This window comes from Cetorhinus maximus, chromosome 3 (assembly GCF_964194155.1).
Source record: "Cetorhinus maximus chromosome 3, sCetMax3.hap1.1, whole genome shotgun sequence".
In the NCBI taxonomy this organism is placed as follows: domain Eukaryota; kingdom Metazoa; phylum Chordata; class Chondrichthyes; order Lamniformes; family Cetorhinidae; genus Cetorhinus; species Cetorhinus maximus.
Window position 1 is genome coordinate 113,016,131 of NC_135881.1, and position 20,777 is coordinate 113,036,907.

Consider the following 20,777-nt stretch of genomic DNA (forward strand, 5'->3'; position numbering starts at 1 on the left):
GGATTGGAAGATATATAATCCATATGGGTGGAGGTAAGAAATAACAAGGGGAAGAAGACACTGGTGGGACTATTCTATAAGCCCCCTGACAGTAGCTATACTGTAGGACAGAGAATAAATGAGGAGATAATGAGGGCATGTAAAAAATGCAGTACATTAATCATGGGAGACTTTAATCTTCATGTAGATTGGAAAATCAAATTGGCAGAAGTAGACACAAGCAAGAATTTATACAGTGCATTCGGGACAGTTTCCTAGAACAATATGTTGTGGATCCAACCAGGGAACAGGCTATTTTGGATCTGGTAATATGTAATGAGGCAGGTTCAATAAAATATCTCAGGGTAAAGGATCCCCTAGGAAGCAGTGAGCATAATATGGTAGAAGTTGAGAGTGAGAAACTTGGGTCAGAAACAAATGTGCTAAACTTAAATAAGGGTAATTACAATGGAATGGGGGCAGAGTTGGCTGGAATGGACTGGGAAAGCAGTTTAGCAGAACAGACAATTGATGAACAATGGCAGGTGTTTAAGAAAACAGTTCATGACTCTCAACAAAGATATATCGAGTGAGGAAGAAGGATTCAAGGAAGCAGATAAACCAATCATGGTTAACCAAGGAAGTGAAGGACAGTATCAAATTGAAAGAAAAAACATACAATGTGGCAAAGGTTAGTGGTAAGCCAGAGGATTGGGAAAGTTTTAAAAACCAACAAAAGATGACCAAAAAAGTAATAAGGAGGGAGAAACTAAACTTTGATGGTAAACTAGCAAGTAATATACAAACGAACAGTAAGAGCTTCTTTAAATATATAAAAAGGAAGAGAGAGGCCAAAGTGAACATAGGCCTCTTAGAGAATGAGGCTGGGGAAAAAATAATGGGGAACCAGGAAATGGCAGAGGAGGTGAATTAATAATTTGCATCAGTCTTCACGATAGAAGACAATAATAGCATTCCAAAAATACTAAATAATCAAGGGGAAAAGGGTGGGGGGGAGGAGGAAATAAATACAATAAGTATCACTAGAGAAAAAGTACTAGGGAAACTAATGGGGCTAAAGGCCAATAAGTCCCCTGGACCTGATGGGTTGCATCCAGGATATTAAAGGAAGTAGCTGCAGAGATAGTGGGTGCACTGGTAGTAATCTTCCAAGAATCCTTAGATTCTGGAAAAGTCCCAGAGGATTGGAGATGGGCCAATGTAACACCCTTATTCAAAAAGGGGGGGAAACAAAAAACAGGTAACTATAGACCAGTTAGTTTAACATCTGTCATTGGGAAAATGTTGGAGTCTAGTATAAAGGTGTAATAGCAGCACATTTAGAAATACATAATATAAACAAGCAGAGTCAGCATGGCTTCCTGAAGGGGAAATTATGCCTAACAAATTTATTAGAATTCTTTGAGGAGGTAACAAACAGCATAGATAAAGGGGAACCAGTAGATGTAATACATTTGGATTTCCAAAAGGTGTTCGATAAGGTACAGCACATAAGGATACTTAATAAGAGCCCATGGTGTTGGGGTTAGTATATTAGCATGGATAGAGGACTGGCTAACTAATAGGACACAGGCAGCTGGGATAAGGGGGTCATTTTCGGGGTGGCAACCTGTAACCAGTGGAGTGCCACAGGGATCAGTGCTGGGGCCTCAATTATTTACAACATATATTAATGACTTAGATAAGGGAAGTGAATGTACTATCGCCAAGTTTGTGGTTGACACAAAAATAGGTACGAAGGCAAGTGGTGAGGATGACACAAGGAGTCTACTGAGGGACACAGACAGGTTAAGCAAGTGGGCAAAAAAACTTGGCAGCTGGAGTATAATGTGGGAAAATGTGAGGTTATGCACTTTGGCAGGAAGAATAGAGGAGCTGATTATTATTTAAATGGAGAAAGACTGCAGAAGGCTGGATTAGGGAGTCCTTGTGCATGAATCCCAAAAAGCTAACATACAAGTTCAACATGTAATAGGGAAGGCAAATGGAATGTTGGCCTTTACTTCAAAGGGAATAGAGTATAAAAATAGGGAAGTCTTGCTAAAACTATACAGCACACTAGTTAGACCACACCTAGAATACAGTGAACAATTTTGGTCTCCTTATCTAAGGAAAGTTGTATTGGCATTGGAGGCAGTCCAGAGGAGGTTCACTCGGTTGATCCCAGGTACAGAGGGATTTTCTTATGAGGAGAGGTTAAGTAGGTTGGGCCTATACTCATTGGAGTTTAGAAGAATGAGAGGTGACCTTATTGAAACATATAAGATTCTTAGGGGGCTTGACTTAGGGTAGATGCTGAGAGGTTGTTTCCCCTTGTGGGAGAGTCTAGGACCAGAGGGTATAATCTCAGAGTAAAGGGGCACCTGTTTAAAACGGAGATGAGGAGGAACTTCTTCTCTTAGAGGGTAGCCAATCTATGGAATTCTTTACTGCAGAGGGCTGTAGAAGCTGGGTCATTAAGTATACTCAAGGCTGAGATAGGCAAATTTTTAATCGGTAAGGGAATCAAGGGTTGTGGAGAAAAGGCAGGAAAGTGGAGTTGAGGATTATCAGATCAGCCATGATCTCATTGAATGGCAGAGCAGACTTGATGGGCCAAATGGCCTACTTCTGCTCCTAAGTCTTATGGCCTTATGGACACGAACACTGCTCATCAGAACAAGGAGCCATAGACAGGGAGACACTCTTTGAGTTTATTGACAATAATGAACAGTATGTACAAGTGATCAACACCCATGCCCAAGCTGTGCAACTACACCTTGTTAATTTTCTTAACCCTTCTACTATTTCTAGGTGAACCCCCGATATCCACAGCGAAAGTGGAGGCAGCCTGCTGACTGCTATGCCCTGTCTGTGCTGACTTGGGTGGGCGTCCTCTGGAGGGCCGAGACCTGGTGGGCCCCGGCCTGCTTTTGGGTCCTGCTCTGTGACAGTGGCACCCTCCTCGGCCTGTGAAGCTGGAGCTGCTGAGGTCACAGGAAGAGGGGAGTCAGACAGACGGGACACTCCCAGAGTCACCTGGATGGATCACCTTAGATTGCACACCTGCGAATCCTCCTCCCCATGGGTGTTCAAGGGCCCCTGCCTGACTCCTTGAGTGGAAGGGGTAGCTGGAGTGAAATCGAACTACCCCGCACCCCTCTCGTGTACACACTGTTGGAGGACAACTTGGCGTCAGCGATGGAGTTGAGCCCACCCAGCAGTACAGAAGTGACGTCTGGGACCAAGGTCTCCATGGCAGCCATCATCCTACCAGTGTTGAGCTTGGTAGATTGGCATGCCGGTGTTATCACCTCAGCCTGAAGGCAGACGGACTACATCATCGTGCCTTGCAATCTGAGGAGTGCAGTGGACATCCCTTCCTGATTATTTAAATGAAGCAGGTACCTTGTCAGAGGGCACCTCAAGATGTCACATTCCTCCTCCATCAGTGGCCTGCAGCCTCTGGGACCTGCCCAAAATTCTTAATTGGACAGTGGATCCTGAGGCGGCCTCTTAATAGGAAGATTTCACAGGCAGCCATCCCAAAGTCAACACAGGGTCAGGAGCCGGAAATGGTCCCAACTCACACTCATAACCTAAGGTTTTTATTTTACTTTTATGTCTGAGTATTATCGAGAAGAAGGACTTATGTAAATAAATAAGTGACCGGGAATATCAAGCACAAGTGTTTAGGTTATGAGTTTAGTAGTTGCTTTAATAAAAATAAGCAGAGGGATGCATTAACTGTACAATGGATATCACTACCCAAAGGATTCACGAACTACTAAGCCAGGAAGACCTGTTTAAGAAATTATCTTTGGTGTAGGCAAAATATGACCTATCAAGAGCATAGTTTTCACCAGGTCTTTAAAAGGCTTAAGAGGTTTTATTGTGAACCATAGAGGCTGACGAGCAGTGAATGTTGACACATGCCAACAGCAAATATGTTAGAAGACCAGTTAATTTGTTTTAGTAGTGCTGTCCAAGACACTGGGAGAACTCCCTAGTCTTCTTTAGCAGGGATCTTATATATCTAGCTGAACAGGCAGATAGAGTTTTGGTTTAATATCTCATCCAAAAAGATACAATTCTCTCTTGTGTTTCTAACTTGTAACTGATGAGCTCTATTCGCTGCTGTCAGATTAGAATATTACCAGAACTGTTCAACCATAATACTGGATCGTCAGCTGCAAACACGTTTTATATGTATGTCCTACATATAAAATCTTGAAATGAAGGAAGCGGAAAATATTTGCATGGCAATCTTTGCTTATACTTACGTTCACATGTTTAGCTGAACTTGTTGAAAAATATTAATTTTACACATATCTTTACAACTACTTTTACTGTTAAAGCATTTTAGATTAGAAGACCTAACAGTAACCTAAAAATTTTATGTCTAAATATGGAAAACCAGTTGCCACCTGCCAGTACATGTAACAGAATAGGCTGTCAGTGTGAAGTGGAAGATGCTAGATAAAGGCCACTGAATCAATTTAGTTATATAGCAATATGGTAAGGTATATGGGGAGAATTTTCCCTATGTTGGGCAGGCCATGCGGGAGCGGGCACAGACCCAATCGCCGTCCGCAATCAGGTCCGCGCTGCCATTTTACGCGGACGGGCCAATTAAGGCCCGCACAACGTATTTCTCAGCTCCCAAGGATAGCAGGGGTGGGCGGGCGGTGGCGGGCGTGCACAGACTGCCGGGTCCAATGGCGACCTAGTGGCCTGTTTAAATGAAGGCCTGGCAGCCTTTACAAGGCTGCTCACAATGGCCGGGAGAAGGGCACAGCAGAGGGCTACTGTGCATCATGCAAGTCTGGAGGGTAGGCCAGCGGGGCAGGCCAGGCCGGAGGGAAGGCCAGCGGAGCAGACCAGGCCAGAGGTAGGCCATCGGGGCAGGTCAGGCCGGAGGGAAGGCCAGCGGGGCAGGCCAGGCCAGAGGAAGGCCATCGGGGCAGGCCAGGCCGGAGGGAAGGCCAGCGAGCCAGGCCAGGCCGGAGGGTAGGCCATCGGGGCAGGCCAGGCCGGAGGGCAGGCCAGCAGGGCAAGCCAGGCAGGAGGGTAGGCCATCGGGGCAGGCCAGGCTGGAGGGAAGGCCATCGGGGCAGGCCAGGCTGGAGGGAAGGCCAGCGGGGCAGTGTGCTCTTCGTTTCTCCAACGAGTGCCTAACTGCCCTCCTGGAGGAGATGGCAGCACAGCAGGAGGTCCTTCTTCCAAGGGACGGGAGGCGGAGGCCTCCCCACCTGACCAAATGTACGTGGTAGCAGGTGGCTGAGTGTGTTATCTCCCATGATGTGGTGCGGTGCACATGGGTCCAGTGCCACAAGATTCAACGATCTCCTGCGCTCGGAAAGGGCGAGTACCATGTTGCCTCAGGTCACTTAAGGCAGCTGTCACCCTTTCTCCCCACCACCAACCCCCACCCTGCCCCACAACTCTGAGTACAGTAATGGCATTGAATCCTTCACAGCATGTATCCCTCGCTGGATGGGCCAGCAGATATTGCCCATGCCCAGTTTACCCTGAGAGGGTTGAGCTAGGATGTGTTGTGCATCCACAGCATGTATGACACTGACACCCAGAGTATAGAATGGGAGTGAAAGTCAAGGGTCTGCACCTAGGCAGAGTGCTGGAACTGGGAAGCATGTCAAAGTCAGGGTGCTAACATGCTGGGAGGGGAGTTTCCAGCTGGCGGGGCACCAATCCATCTGCTGGTCTTTGTGCTCCACGTGCTTGTGCCCCCTTGGAGGAGGCAGCATTTGGGAAACGGGGGGATGGGGATGGTGTCAGTCTTGGCTTGTTTGGCTGAGTGTGCGGCATCTGTGGGGTAATGAAGAACTGGAGTCCTGCAATGTCCCAGTCTGGCTGGGTTGGCAGGGATGCGATGGGAATCCAGGTACAGACTGGACTAATCAACGCTCCTCTCTCCTTTTCAGGGAAGACTGCGCACAATTCCGCAGGGCGGATGCGGATTGGGGGAGGCCAGGCCCAGTTGGCAAACCTGACACCTTTTGAGCAGCAGGTCATGGATCTGGAGAGGGCCATGCCCCAGGCACATGCTCGGTCGGTGGCTGATGATGTGCCTCTGGAGTCGTCGGTGAGGCAACGAACGCTGGAAGTGGAGCAGGGTATGCGGGAGGATCTGGTGGAGATACATGAAGCTATGCGTGGCATGGTGCCCGTGCTTGAGGAGTCCACGGAGAGCATCACCGATGCATTGAGCCTCACAGCTGAGCGCCATGCTTCCTCCATGGAGAGAGTGGCGACTCTCGTGGAGAGGCTCCTCCAGGAAACAATCAGGGCCTCCTGGGGTTGTGCTCGGACCTGCAAGCCCTCACAGAGGCATTCACCTCAGCTGGTCAGTGCCAGTGTGGGAGATGGTTTGGGCACCAAGTATCCCAGCTCGGCTGCCATCCATCTACGGTGAGCAGGGAGGTCCGAAGCGACCTCATGTCGGCGCAACAGCTGCCTGTTGTCTCTGCGGACTCCTCTCAGGGCGCTCTGAATGAGGGCAGCAGCTCCTCCGCCCCTCTGCCAGTGACCATGGCATCCGATGAGGCTGCAGCAACTGGGGAGAAGTCAGCTATGAAACTGGCTGCTCCCTCCCAAGTGGGGCCATCAAAGGCTCCACGGGCCAGAGGATGCCCACCAAGGACATTGAGGCCAACAGGACAGCACAGTGAGCAGGCTGTCTCAGGTGCCACTGCCAGTGAGGGGACAGCACCTAGACATAGCGCCCATAAGCATAAATTTAAGGTACCTTAGGCACACCACGGGTTTCTCACTGGTGCTTTTTTGTTGGCCCATAGTAGTTTATTGAAGGCTTGGTGTGATGTCCAACATCTTTTTTTTGGTTTATGAAGTTACATTTGTTCCCTCAATAAATTTTGACATGTTGCCATGCCTCAAGGTGATTCCTTACTTCTACAAGTGAATGGGAGCCCATGATGTTATGAGTGCGTTGTTTGACATTGAGCTTTATTGACAAGGGCCTTAGTTAATGTTACTATCCGGGCAGATTTAGCACTCAGGTATCGAGTATGGAGCCTGCAGCCCTGGTGTGTGTTGAAGGTCCATATGTGTTCGGCTAGTTGAAGGTTCTTTGGATTAAAGCCTCCCGGGTGCCCCTGCCTCCCCGGAGTATGCCCAGGTCAGTGTCTGCCCCCTCAGTGTTCTCCTGTGCGTGCTCATCCTTGGACTCACTGCTGGACTCGTCATGTGCATCCGGAGCAACTGCGTCTATGTCTTCCTCGTCCACTGCGTCCCCCCTTTCCAGCGCCAGATTGTGGAAAGTGCAGCATGCAACCACTATCAGCGACACACAGTCTGGGGGGTATTGGAGTGCACCCCCTGAGCGATCCAGGCATCAGAAGTGCATCTGGAGAAGACCGGTGGTTCTGTCCACCATGGCTCCTATTGTACCGCTGCTCAGCTTCTGTTCATGGATGGCGGAGTGGCGTCATGAGCCACCTTTTGAGGGGATAGTCCCTGTCACCTAGCAGCCATCCATCAAGTTGGGCTGGAGCACTGAACAGCCTCGGCACCTAGGAGTGTCTCAGGATGTAAGTGTCATGGGAGCTGCCTGGGTACCTTGCACAGACTTGCAGAATCTGCATCCTGTGATCACACACTATCTGCACGTTCATGGAGTGGAAGCCCTTCCTGTTGACGAAGGCACCGGGTTCACCTGCTGGCGCCTTGATGGCCACATGTGTACAGTCTATAGCACCCTGGACGCGGGGGAAGCCAGCAATGGCCGCAGAGCCTCTGGCTCGCTGTGTCTGGCTGGCCTCGCCCCAGCAGAAGTGGATGAAGGCCAATGCACGCCTGAACAGAGCGTCTGTAACTTGCTTGACACAAGTGCGGACAGCTGATTGGTAGACTCCGCAAAGATCACCCACCAACCCCTGGAAAGAGCCGGAGGCATAGAAGTTGAGGGCAGCTGTGACCTTCAGAGCCACTGGCATGGGGTGTCCACCCACACAGTTAGTGGAGAACAAAAACAGAATTACCTGGAAAAACTCAGCAGGTCTGGCAGCATCGGCAGAGAAGAAAAGAGTTGACGTTTCGAGTCCTCATGACCCTTCAACAGAACTGAGTAAAGTTAGGAGAGAGGTGAAATATAAGCTGGTTTAAGGTGTGGGAGGGGGGGTGAGAAGTTCGGGTGGGGGAGGGGGTTGTTGTAGAGACAAGCAAGCAGTGATAGGAGCAGATAATCAAAAGATGTCACAGACAAAGGAACAATGACGTGTTAAAGGTGGTGATATTATCTAAGAAAATGTGCTAATTAAGAATGGATGGCAGGACACTCAAGGTACAGCTCTAGTGGGGATGGGGAGGAAAGACTGACAGGGCATTACAGTTATAGATTTAAAAATAATGGAAATAGGTGGGAAAAGAAAATCTATATAAATTATTGGAAAAAACAAAAGGGAGGGGGAAGAAACGGAAAGGGGGTGGGGATGGGGGAGGGAGTTCAAGATCTAAAGTTGCTGAATTCAATATTCAGTCCGGAAGGCTGTAAAGTGCCGAGTCGGAAGATGAGGTGCTGTTCCTCCAGTTTGCGTTGGGCTTCACTGGAACAATGCAGCAAGCCAAGGACAGACATGTGGGCAAGAGAGCAGGGTGGAGTGTTAAAATGGCAAGTGACAGGGAGGTTTGGGTCTTTCTTGCGGACAGACCTCAGGTGTTCTGCAAAGCGGTCGCCCGGTTTACGTTTGGTCTCTCCAATGTAGAGGAGACTGCATTGGGAGCAACGAATGCAGTAGACTAAGTTAGGGGAAATGCAAGTGAAATGCTGCTTCACTTGAAAGGAGTGTTTGGGCCCTTGGACGGTGAGGAGAGAGGAAGTGAAGGGGCAGGTGTTGCATCTTTTGCGTGGGCATGGGGAGGTGCCATAGGTGGGGGTTGTGGAGTAGGGGGTGATGGAGGAGTGGACCAGGGTGTCCCAGAGGGAACGATCCCTACGGAATGCCACCGGGGGGGTGAAGGGAAGATGTGTTTGGTGGTGGCATCATGCTGGAGTTGGCGGAAATGGCGGAGGATGATCCTTTGAATGCGGAGGCTGGTGGGGTGATAAGTGAGGACAAGGGGGACCCTATCATGTTTCTGGGAGGGAGGAGAAGGCGTGAAGGCGGATGCAGTTAGTGGAGACCTTAGGGCCTATCATCTGACAGATGGAGGTGACTGTCTCCCTTGAGAGATGGAGCCTCCTTCGGCACTGCACCTCAGACATATTGAGGTAGCTGCTTCACTGCCTGTAAACCCTGGCAACAGAATATTGGCGTCTTCTGCTGCCCCTTCCGCCTTGCACTTTCTGTTGGCCCTGTGCCCCTTGTGCCTGCACCTCTCCTCCCAAAGATGCCTTCCCTGGAGGCTGAATGTGGACTCCTGGCCTCCTCCCCCTTCTGGCCCTCTCTTCCTCCTCAGAGGAGGTGACTCCATTGGAGAGCACAACTCCCATTCCCAGGCTAAGGGAAGGCTTCCTGAAAGCTGCAGGCCCCAAAAATAATCTTTACTGTAGAGTCCTGACCTGAAGGCTGTTGCTCCTGTCTAAACAGCTGGTGTGAGTTTTGAAGCCTTCCTGCTCACACAGGCAAGTATAAGTAACTTTCACACTTAAATACCTGAAAGATCACATTTGCGACCCCACTGACCCCTCTGATCCCACCCGTGGATGAGGTTTATACAAATATCTCCTACCTGCCTGCCCGTTGCACCCGTGTGACATCCTGAAGATTGCACGGGCCCCGAAAAATTGCAGTTAGTTGCTGCCTCAAGGGCTTTAACTGGGTGATTAATTAATGGCGGGCGCGCATCTGAGAATATCATGCACCCGCCCACCTAAATATCGCGATGGCGCGCGGTGACGTCTGGACGCTCGCCCGACGTCACCGCGCGTCATTTTACATGTCGGCATGTGGGGAAGGGAAAACTCTGGCCTATATTTTGAGAGAAGACTGCAGAAAAAGCTCTGCATAATGACTCATAGTGTATGATGGGCTGCTATTACTAGCTGATGTGCACCTTTTCATTACCGGCAGAAACATAGCTTTTTGCGATATTGGTAACTGCTCTCCACTTACTGCCGCTATTATAATTTGAAGTTCTTTATTCGGGAGAAATTACAAAAATATAAGTTTGTTTTCACTTTAACCTCAAAATTACACAACTTACTTAACTGAATTATTATTTTTCGCTCCTTAGAAACCAACAGTAGAAATCAATCGCCATATTTTAAATATATATCAATAAATTTGGTGAGAAGAGAATAAATATTTTTCACTTGCATTCTGGAAAACACTATGCTTTTTTACATTAATTCTTTTATATTGTAAAGGATGTCAGGTATCAGGTGTCACCAACAAGAACCAAGCTCAGATGAAGCTGAACTACAACAAAATAAGGTTTACTCTTCTATCTCAAATCTCAGTAATCTATTCACATTACACCAACAATAATTATCGAATTAGTCATTAATGCCCACTAGTAATTGGGCTGAGTCTAATGTTACTCATGCATGGCTGTGCAGCAATCTGGAATATGCCGCACATTGTACTGAGCAACAGCGAGCGCGAGCATTAGGCCATATGAACATCAAACACCAATAGCAACAGTGCATGTAGCTGGAGAGCACCGGAAAAATTTAGCTCTGATTGGAGAACCAGCAAGAAAGGGAGAGAGAGACGCTCCAATTGGAGGAGCAAAGAGAGTGGGAAAGAAGTCATCTATGATTGGAGGAGCAGTGAGCATGGGAGTAGGCAAATCTATGATTGGAGGAGCAAAGCGTGCAGGAGAGAGGGCATTTGAGATTGGAGGAAGTGATCTTAAGCGAAGGGAGAAGGGGAGGTGTGCCCAGATGTGAACAGCATGTGAAGAGAAGGCGGGAGGCGAGGAGTCGGACAAGGCCGCAGAGCTCCGAGAGAGAATGAGCTTCAGAAAGTGAGTGCACTCTGGGATCAACAGTCATGGCAAGAATTTTCCTGTCGGCGAGTGAGGGCGGGACCCGCTCACCGACACGTAAAATGACGCGGAGTGACGTCGGGCGGAACTCCGAGCAGCCGAGTCAGCTGTGCGGCCGCCAACCTGTCAATGGCCTATTGAGGCCATTCAAAAATCAATTAAGCTCGTTAGTGGACATGCCTGTCCAACCTTAAGGTTGGTGGGCAGGTCGGGAGCGCTGACGGCCACCTGAAAAAGCATGAAACCTCATCCAAGGGTGGGATGAGGTTTCATTGCTGAATCCAAAAATTAAGACACACTTTTAATTAACATTATGTCCATGTCCCAACTCATGTGACATTGTCACATGAGGGGACATGGATGGTGAATGAAATTTTCACTGCAATAACTTTTTTACTTTGAGAACCGATCTCCCTGAGGCAGTACTTAGTCTCAGGGAGATCGGAGCGCGCATGCGCGAAGGAGTGCACTTCTGATTCTAGTAATCCCATCCGGGAAGGGCCTAGGGCTTCACTCGGACGTCACGCTGGGCGGGCCTTAATTGGCCCGCCCACTTAAAATGGCGGCATGCCCCCAATCGGTGGCGCCGATCAGAGGGCCACCCGCCCCCACACTTCCCCCCCAACGGGGGGGAAAGTTTTGCCCCATGTTGCAGAATGCGGGGGACTTGGGGAAATTCCCCAGTAGCAGTTGGCCAGTGAGGTGAAGAGAGGGGAGGGATTCAGCCGCATGATAGTGATGGGGCCCTTGTAGCAGCTGGTTGCCAGAGTGAGAGAGACCCAACGTGCTCCCCATTCCACAGCACTCAATTCAACCTGGAGCTGAATGGCAGCAAAGAACCACAACAACAAAGAATTCCAGTGGGTACGTCCCATCATAGCCAAATAAAAACACTCAGTTTGAGATGAAATTGATGAATGGATTAAGTCTCAATGAAAACCGAATGCTTTTTGTTGAGTGGTTCATGATGCAGATTGGGTTATTGATCATATATAGGAAGCATGGCCTATTAACATGTACCATTAGCATTCACTGAGCCACATATACCAGGTTACTTGAAGCTGTCTAGGTTAATGGATGAAGGAAAAGAGAACGTAGGTTATGTGTGTTTCACTTCACTACTCAGCGCAATGAATGGATCATTAAGATTGTTTTTGATCAAAGTCTAAACTTTCAAACTATATGCATCCTCCCTGCTCCTTTCAATTCTCCCTTGCTCTCCTGAAAGGATGAACTGTAATGTCACGAAGAGGGATCGAATAGTCTAGGTGTGTGGTGTGCAAGGAGAGGTGGAATGGGACGTGCAAGGAGGGAGCTCGACTGACACGTGTGTGAGTAGTTCAATGTGAACTGTTAGAGGAAAGATGAATTACACCACAGGAGGTGTAAATGTACTTTTGAGGAGAGGAGTTATCAGACCAGTGAAAAGGAGAGCAATGCTCCCTTTAACATGCATGTGTGTTCTGCACATTGAAATAAAGAGATCGCTTCATGAAAACTCATTGACATTTAAAATTTCAGCTGCGTATGGACAAAAATCAGTGTTCAAAGGATTTGCAGCCTGCCCAGAACAAAAAATATTTAGAGGGAGCTATTGTGTATGTACATATCACCTTAAGTGTTTATGTCATCAAATTGCAACAGTGTATGAAGGTGGCAGGTACTGTTAATTCTGCTTAGAGAGTTCTAGTGTGAGTATCTTTAGGAGCTAGTTGCGTTTTTCTTATTCTTAGTGGACTGTCTTCAAAGCCACCTACGATCTGCGTACTATCCCCTTCTTGGAAAGGTACAAACCCAACAGGAACATTGGCTTGACTCCCTATTTATAGTAGTGTTGAGAACTTCATCACATCAGTATGGGTTGAGACAGTTTTAACCCATTGTATCACTCTGACCATTTAATAACAAATGAAACTCAATACTAAAAGTGATGGCACACCTGCTCTAATTCACTGTATTACAGGTTCAATACGGAATGCACAAACAGTGCTGAAACATATGTATTGTTTTTAGCAAGAAAAACTTCATATGACAAATGTATTTGTCACATAAAAATGTAACTACAATAAAATACAATAAATATAACTTTATAGATCAATAGTTCTAGTCATCTTACCAAGCTATCAAGCGACCCATTTCCATCAGTGTCATAAAGACGGAACATGACTAAAAGAAGGAAAAATAAAAATAAGTCATTCATCTCAGCAAACCATTCTAACATAGTATTATCACAAAACCCTATCAAAAAGGGCACATGCTCTCGATATAAATTATCCCAAGTTTCACCAATTTCTTGTCTCCTTGAAATTTTCCTTTATGGGCTATAAATATAGGGGTTAGTCTCGATAATCTGTATGTTAAACAAATCTTTTAACAATTTCCACATGACAATGGCTCTGATATAAAACAGACTCACATGTCAAAATATGACAGGGTTTAATAATGTGGGGGTTGGCTGTCTTCATGATATATGCAGAGACCTAGTTAGATAGAGGAATGGAGATTATTGTGTGAGTGATTAATTCAAAAAGGAAATCACGGTTTTCTCCATTCTTTATTTCAAAGATTCAAAACCTTCTTGCTCAATGCGTCCTGATTTATTGCTTAGTTAGTTACTCTGCTAAACAACTTTGTCACATATTTTTGCATTGTTTGTACCCAAGTTCTTGTCCCAACGATTGCAGGAGTCTTTGGGTGAGGGCAGGGTGAAGGTTAAAGAAGAACAAACAACATAACCTTGTGTGTAAATTTAAGATAGACATGCTTTTGATGATCCAAGTACATTTTAGAAACAGTGGTCAAGTTACAACTTAAAGAAAAAAAAACTGAGAAAAAACTCTCTTAAATATAAGATTGTACTAATAAGGGATTCAGTAGACATTTATTTATCCAGAGAGTTAGACTGTGGAACTTACTATCACATGGAGTAATCGAGGCAAACTTTCAAGATGCATTTAAGGAAAGCTAAACACATAAGGAAGGAATAGAAGGATATGGTGAGATAAATTAAAGTGGGAGAAAGCTTATGTGGAGCAGGAGTAGTTGGGCTGAATGACCCATTTCTGCACATTTGCCATTTTATGACAAAAAGTGTTAGTGCTGGTTTCCATCCAAAGGGTAACAGTGTCAATTCAGACAGATGACACAACCACCAGGAAGGACTGAACAGGCTGAGGCTCTTTTGTCCAGGAGAAGGAAGACCGAGAGGTAAATTGAGTAAGGTCCTTAAAATTATGAGGGGTTCAATGGAGTAGTTATAGAGATGCCCAAAACTATGGGCTTAAATATAAGATAGTCACTAATAACTGCCACTGGAAATTCAGGAGAAACTTTTTTACTCCAAGAGCTGAGAATATGGAGCTTGTTACCACATGGATTGGTTGAGGTGAATAGCATAGATGTATTTAAGGGAAAGCTAGAACGGTACATGAGGGGGAAAGGACTAAAAATACATGTTGATCGGGTGATATGAAGTAAATGGAGAGGGAGGAGGCTCTTGTAGAGCACAAATAGTGATGCAGGCAGAATAGCTTTTTCTTTGCTGTAAGTTCTATGTAATTCTATGAATAATGTTAGTCCATGTCAAGAGAAACTGAGAGTTGTGAAATGAGTTCACATGTGATTTCAACATATTCCATGCTTCCAGCTGTAAGATTTGTAATATTATTCTAAACAAGCAACTGAACCTGCGAAAACAGGATGTATACTTATAGAAATCAGGAAAATTCATTTATAGTAAGCATCTATTTTGTTTTAATAGATTAAACCATTGGATTAATTGTCCCTTATATTTTGATGGAAGCTTCTAAATTACATGTTAATTCAATATATACATATTGCATATATAATATATATAAACATAGTGCTGCTAATTTGCAAAGAATTTTGATATTGTATATATAGTTATTTTAAATTGTAGTACAAATAATTATTACCACCATAAAATTCTACAATAAACTCCAATGTGTGTATGTATATGCATTTCAATCCTGATATGTTCTTCATTCATTATCACCTAATTTGTAGTGTGTTCTCTTTAAGTCTTTTTTACCTGTTGCAGTCACAACCACACAAATGTTAGATATTAAACAACTAATGGCAAAAGTGCAATTTACAGAGAGGCTGGTTCAGTTATATTCAGCAAGAGAAAGGTTGGAAGATTATCTGAACTATGCTGATGGAGTTTTAAGTTTCCAGCTCAAGCAGAGTCACTAAATAAATATTTCTATTATTGTTGCTGACCATTCTCTTTCACCAATGTATCTCTGTAATTATCTCATCATCCTCACTTGAAAGTATTGTTATGGTATCCCACTTTTGCTATATTTCTCAAAGTTAGAATAACATTTAAAAGGGTGTCATATTTTGAGATAATGGAGAGCTGTGAACCCAGGGAAATACTTTACACATTTACATCTCCTTGGATTATTAACAATGAAATTAACGGCTGCATTTAAATAGAAAAGCAAGATGCAAATAGTACATAGTGGCAAATATTCTTTATAATTATATTACCTTTACAATAAATAACTTGAGTGGTTTAAAAATGTAGTTACTGCAGAAATAGAACTTATTATATGCAGAAATACAGTAAATTGTGTTTAATAAATAGAAGTAATTTTGGCAGTTTCAGATTTAAATGCAAGGTTATATTACAAAAAGTTGTGATGAAACTGATGCCTTTGAATTTGTGCATCAAGTGTATATGATTTATTATTACCTTCAGAAAATACATTAGTTCATCTCATTGAAAAGCTCCCTTAACTTCTTTGAGTATCCCATAAAACAATACATAAAGAGCCAACCATTTTCCTAAAATAGCCATTAATCATTATTGTAGGTTTCTCAATCCAGCTCCAAACATCTGACAGTTGGCTGCATAAAACTAGGAAAAAATGCAGCATTCTGAGCGCTAGTCAAAAGATTGGAAGCAATGGCAGATGTTTTATTGAAAGCTGACACACTGCATTCATTTTAATGCCAAGCATCATCATAATCAATTGATTGTCGTTGTCAGACTGACCCATCTGTACCAGAACACAAATGTGTGACAATAACCAAGTTTATCACTTACCCAACATTTTAAAAGCACATGTACAACCAGTTGCCAATATTGTCAGGACAGTGCAGAACACTAGTTAACATGCACAAGACAATAAATTGTCAGAGGGTGAATGGAAATAACAGAAAATAATCAAATCAAGGTATTCGTCCACAGATAAGTGTGAAAATATCAGTGTGAGTTCTCACTTTACATTCAACCCGACTTTCTGCCAAAAGGTAATGATGAACCTGTATAAAACTTTAATTAGACCTCAATGGGGCCTGTCTGCAGTATTAGGCAGCACAGTATAGTGAGGATATTGACAGTTTAGAGAGGGTACAATGCAGACTGACTATGATGCTGCATGGTATGAAGAAATACAAATACGAGGAAAGACAGGAACAATAGGGTCTATGCTTTGTCAGAACACAATAGATTACTGGACAATATGGGAGAAGTGTTTAAAATTATGAAAGAATGGGACATACTGGATATAAGCAGACTTTTTTCCCACAGTTGAGGGGTCAGAATTGCACAATTAAGAGTCCAAGATTTCGAACAGAGGGCAAGAAATTTTTCTTCACAAATAGAGTTGTGAGGCTGTGCAATTTGTTTCCAGAGTAAATGATTGAGGCAAAAACTACTTCAACTATCAAGATTAGATTGAATAGATAGATGAAGGGATATGAAACAAGGTGGGTGAATCTGATTTATCCTACAAGCAAGCAACTAGTTCTCAACATACAATGAACTGTTTGAACCAATGACCTGTTTCTGTGCTGTAATTTCTATATGTGAAGTTAAGAAACACAAGGGGGAGAATTTTCTCCCCATCAGGTGGACTAGTCAGGAGTTGCTGCAGGCGTGGGTGGGCGCGGAGCCGATCGCCACCCATGATCGGCTGCACACCGCCATTTTACGTGGGCGGAACAATTAGGGCCCGCCCAGTGTGACGTGCACCTGGAAGTGCTCAGCGCTACCTGTGCAGGTGGGGGGAAGAGGGAGAGTCACAGCCTGTGCTCTTTCACACATGTGCGCGAAAGAGCACAGAAATCTCCCTGAGGCACGGAGCTGCATCAGGGAGATTAACCTCAGTTTTAAAAAATAAAAAAAATTATTCAGACATGTCCCCTCATGTGACAATGTCACATGGAGCTGGGACACGTTTATGAATTTTCTTAAAAGTTTTTATTTAATTAATAAAGCCTTCATGAAACCTCATCCCGCCCGTTTCTCAATTGGGTTAATTATTTTATTAATAGCGTTAACAGGCCTTTGACAGTTCGGCGGGCACGCAGCTAACTCCGGTGCGCATCCCCGAATGGAAGATCAGAATGGTGCGTGGTGACATCGGGACGCACGCCCGACATCACTGAACGTTATTGTACACGTCAGCGCGCGGGGCCCACTCCCGCTCGCCAAACAGGAGATTCTGGCCAAGGAATTAAAATGCCTGTTGGAAGTGCATATGGATAAGGATGGAATTGAACTATGCTGTGAAGGAATTAATTTTGTTTTTGTTACAACTCTGCAAAGCTATTGTACAGTTCTGAGTACTGTTCCTTAGACAGGATATACTGGCCTTGGAAGGAGTGCAGCACCAATTCACTTGAATATTACCAGAGCTCTAAGAGTTCAATTATGAGGAAGTATAACATAAACTAAGCACATATTCCTGGAATAAAGGTTAATGAGTGATTTGATGGTTTTTTTTGGATTTTGGAAGGAATTTACAGGATAGGCGAGATAAACTTTGTGCTGATGGGGAATCTAGGACAAGACGACATAAACTCAGAGGATAATTTAGAAAACATTTCTTCAGACAAATGGTGGTAGAAGTGTGGAACTCCAAAGAACATCAAAAGCATTAGCTTAATTAATAATTTGCAATCTTATATGCACAGATTTTTGCTAGCCAAAGATATTAAGGGATATGGAGCCAAGGGTGGTAATTTAAGTTAGCATACAGATCAACCATGATCTCACTGAAAGGAGGAACAAGCTGGAGGGCTGAATGGCCCACTCCTACTTCTATGTTCCTCTGATGGCTCCCAATATTAAATAGTCAGCTCACATTTGAAGAAGGACTGTTTGTGAGAGAAGGATGAACCGCCCATCGTTAACTAAGGCAGTCAAGGAGAGTATCCAATCAAAAACTAAGGCATACAAAGTGCGAAAACTAGTGGTAGGCTAGAGGATTGGGAATTTTTAGGAACCGGCAGCGGATGACTAAAAATCTAATAAAGTGGGAGAAAATTGATTACGAAAGTTAATTTGCAAGGAATATAAAAGCACAGCAAGAGCTTCTATGGGTAAATAAAAAGAGAGTGGCTAAAGTGAGCGTGGGACCCTTGAAGGATGTGACTGGAGAATTGATAATGGAGAACAGGAAAATGGCAGATAATTTAAACCAATATTTCGCATTGGTCTTCACAGTGGAGGAGACTATAAACATTCCAAAGATATCAGATAAGCAAGGAGCTAATGGGAGAAAGGTCTTGTAACAATCTCTAATACGAGGGTCAAAGTATTTGAGAAACTAATGGGGCCAAAGGCAGACAAGTCGCCAGGACTTGATGGCCTGCATCCAAGGGTTTTAAAGGAAGTGGCTGCAAATATAGTGGAGGCACTGGTCGAAATATTCCAGAACTCACTGGATTCCAGGAGGGTCCCAGCAGATTGGAAACCGCTAATGTGACACCCCTGTTCAAGAAGGGAGGGAGACAAAAAGCAGGAGCCCCTAGGACTGCTGATACAAAAATAGGTAGGAGGGCATGTTGTGATGAGGACATAAGGAATATGCAAAGGGATACAGATAGCTTGAGTAAGCGGGCAAAAGCTTGGCAGATGTAGTTTAATACAGGAAAGTGTGAGGTCATGCACCTTGGTAGGAAAAATCAAAAGGCAGACTATTATCTAAATGGAGAGAGACTTCAAAAAAGTGCAGCACAGAGGGATCTAGGTGTTCTTGTGCATGAAACACAAAAGGTTAGCATGCAGGTGCAACAAGTAATTAAGAAGGCAAATGGGATTTTGGCCTGTATTTTGCTAGGGGATTGGAGTTTAAAAATAGGGACGTCTTGTTACAACTGTACAGGGTGTTAGCGAGGCCGCACCTGGAGTACTGTGTACAGTTTTGGTCCCTGTATTTAAGAAAGGATATACTGGCATTGGAGGCAGTTCAAAAGAGATTCAATAGGCGGATTCCTGGGATGAAGGGGTTGACTTATCAAGAACACCTAAACAGGTTAGGCCCTTATTCATTAGAGTTAGAAGAATGAGGGATGATCTTATTTAAACATACTAGATTCTGAGAGGGCTTGACAGGGTAGATGTTGAGAAGGTGTTTCCACTAGTGGGGGAATCTTGAACTAGGGGACATAGTTACAGAATAAGGGGACACTCGTTTAAAACTGAGATGTGAAGGGATTTCTTCTCTCAGAGGGTAGTGAATGTCTGGAATTCTCTATCTCAACGAGTTGTGGAGGCTAGATCACTGAAAGCATTTAGAGAGGAGGTGGATGGATTTTTAAAATATTGAGGGGCTATGAGGAGCTGGCACAAAAGAGGAGTTGAGACCTGGGGCAGATCAGCCATGATCTTATTGAGTGGCGGGGCAAGCTTGAGGGGCCGACTGGTCTACTCCTATTTCTTAAGTTCTTCTGTGTGAGGTACTAGAAAGTTGCCAGCCTGCACAGAATTGTACCCAACATAAATTGTCTATTTCAGAAGAAGGGAAATAAGGTAAAATTAGAAACATAATCCAAATGTAACATTTTGGCTAAATGCTTCTTATTCAAAAAATCAGTCTGCAAACGGTTATGTAAGAATAAGTTTCCCATTTACTTTATAGATGATGATGCACCTGCAAGGTAAGCTTGTGTGAGGAGTGATGTACTGGAATAGGTTTCAGAAGAGAGCGTGAGGGGGTTGGGGTGATACACAAAGCAGGATGTCGGTGAATGTACTGTTCATCTCACCTTTCCTGCCCTGCTTAGGTCATTGAACCATATCCTACATTGTGCCCAGGAGCATAAGCGTGGAACCTTACCCCTGCTTCTGTCCCCTTCAGTTACCACCAGCCACATCTTCTTGGTATTCCCAGCTGTCCTCTTCCTCCTGTTCCTGGGGAACAATATATCCCTCCTGGTCCTCACAGCCTCCACCAGAGCATCCAGGGGAGAATCACTGAACCATGGCACAGCTTTACTCCTTTTTGAATCCATTATTCCCTCAGCTCCCAACACCAAACTCCAGCAAATTGTATGTTTGGAGTGTCCTCTTAAGTACTGTAGCTGAGATCATGTGCCATATGCCTGCTGATGCTCATTGTCCAGGAGACCCGGAAATTGTAAGGTAATGCAATGGCTGTGTTAAAAAGTCACTGGCAGCTGCATTTCGCATACATTCATCTTTCCATGCGCTCTGGGGCCTATCCTCTGCCAAAGCATATAAGCAATTAAAATCTATGTTTCCAGATGGTGTAAGTAGATATCTATTTCTCCCCCCCTAAATTATTCAATGGGGCTGGCTAGCTCCGTTGGCTAGATGGCTAGCATGTGGTTCCGAATAAAGCCAACAGGTTCCTGTTCCTGCTGAGGTAGATTTGGGAGCTGCCTCCTCACCCTGTCCCTGAGAGTGGAAGGCAATGGCAAACCACCATGTCAAAAACTATCAAGAAATGGTTCAGGATGAAGTATCAGCAAACAATGAGCCAAGGATTTGCCTTCAGGCATATGTATATCTTGGAGAGGGTTATTGCCTGGCACTTGTGTGACGTGAA

The 20,777-nt window shown here is 44.8% G+C and overlaps 1 protein-coding gene across 6 annotated transcripts in view; it reads right to left on the bottom strand.

Moving 5' to 3' along the window:
• The window catches only part of dgkb (diacylglycerol kinase, beta), a 959,831-nt gene that overhangs the window by 721,215 nt on the left and 217,839 nt on the right, over positions 1-20,777 (bottom strand). For all 6 annotated transcript variants that reach the window (XM_078535051.1, XM_078535068.1, XM_078535062.1 and 3 more), the window contains one exon: positions 13,067-13,116. In XM_078535051.1, the coding sequence (XP_078391177.1) occupies positions 13,067-13,116 (50 nt within the window). The remainder of the gene's footprint in view (positions 1-13,066; positions 13,117-20,777) is intronic.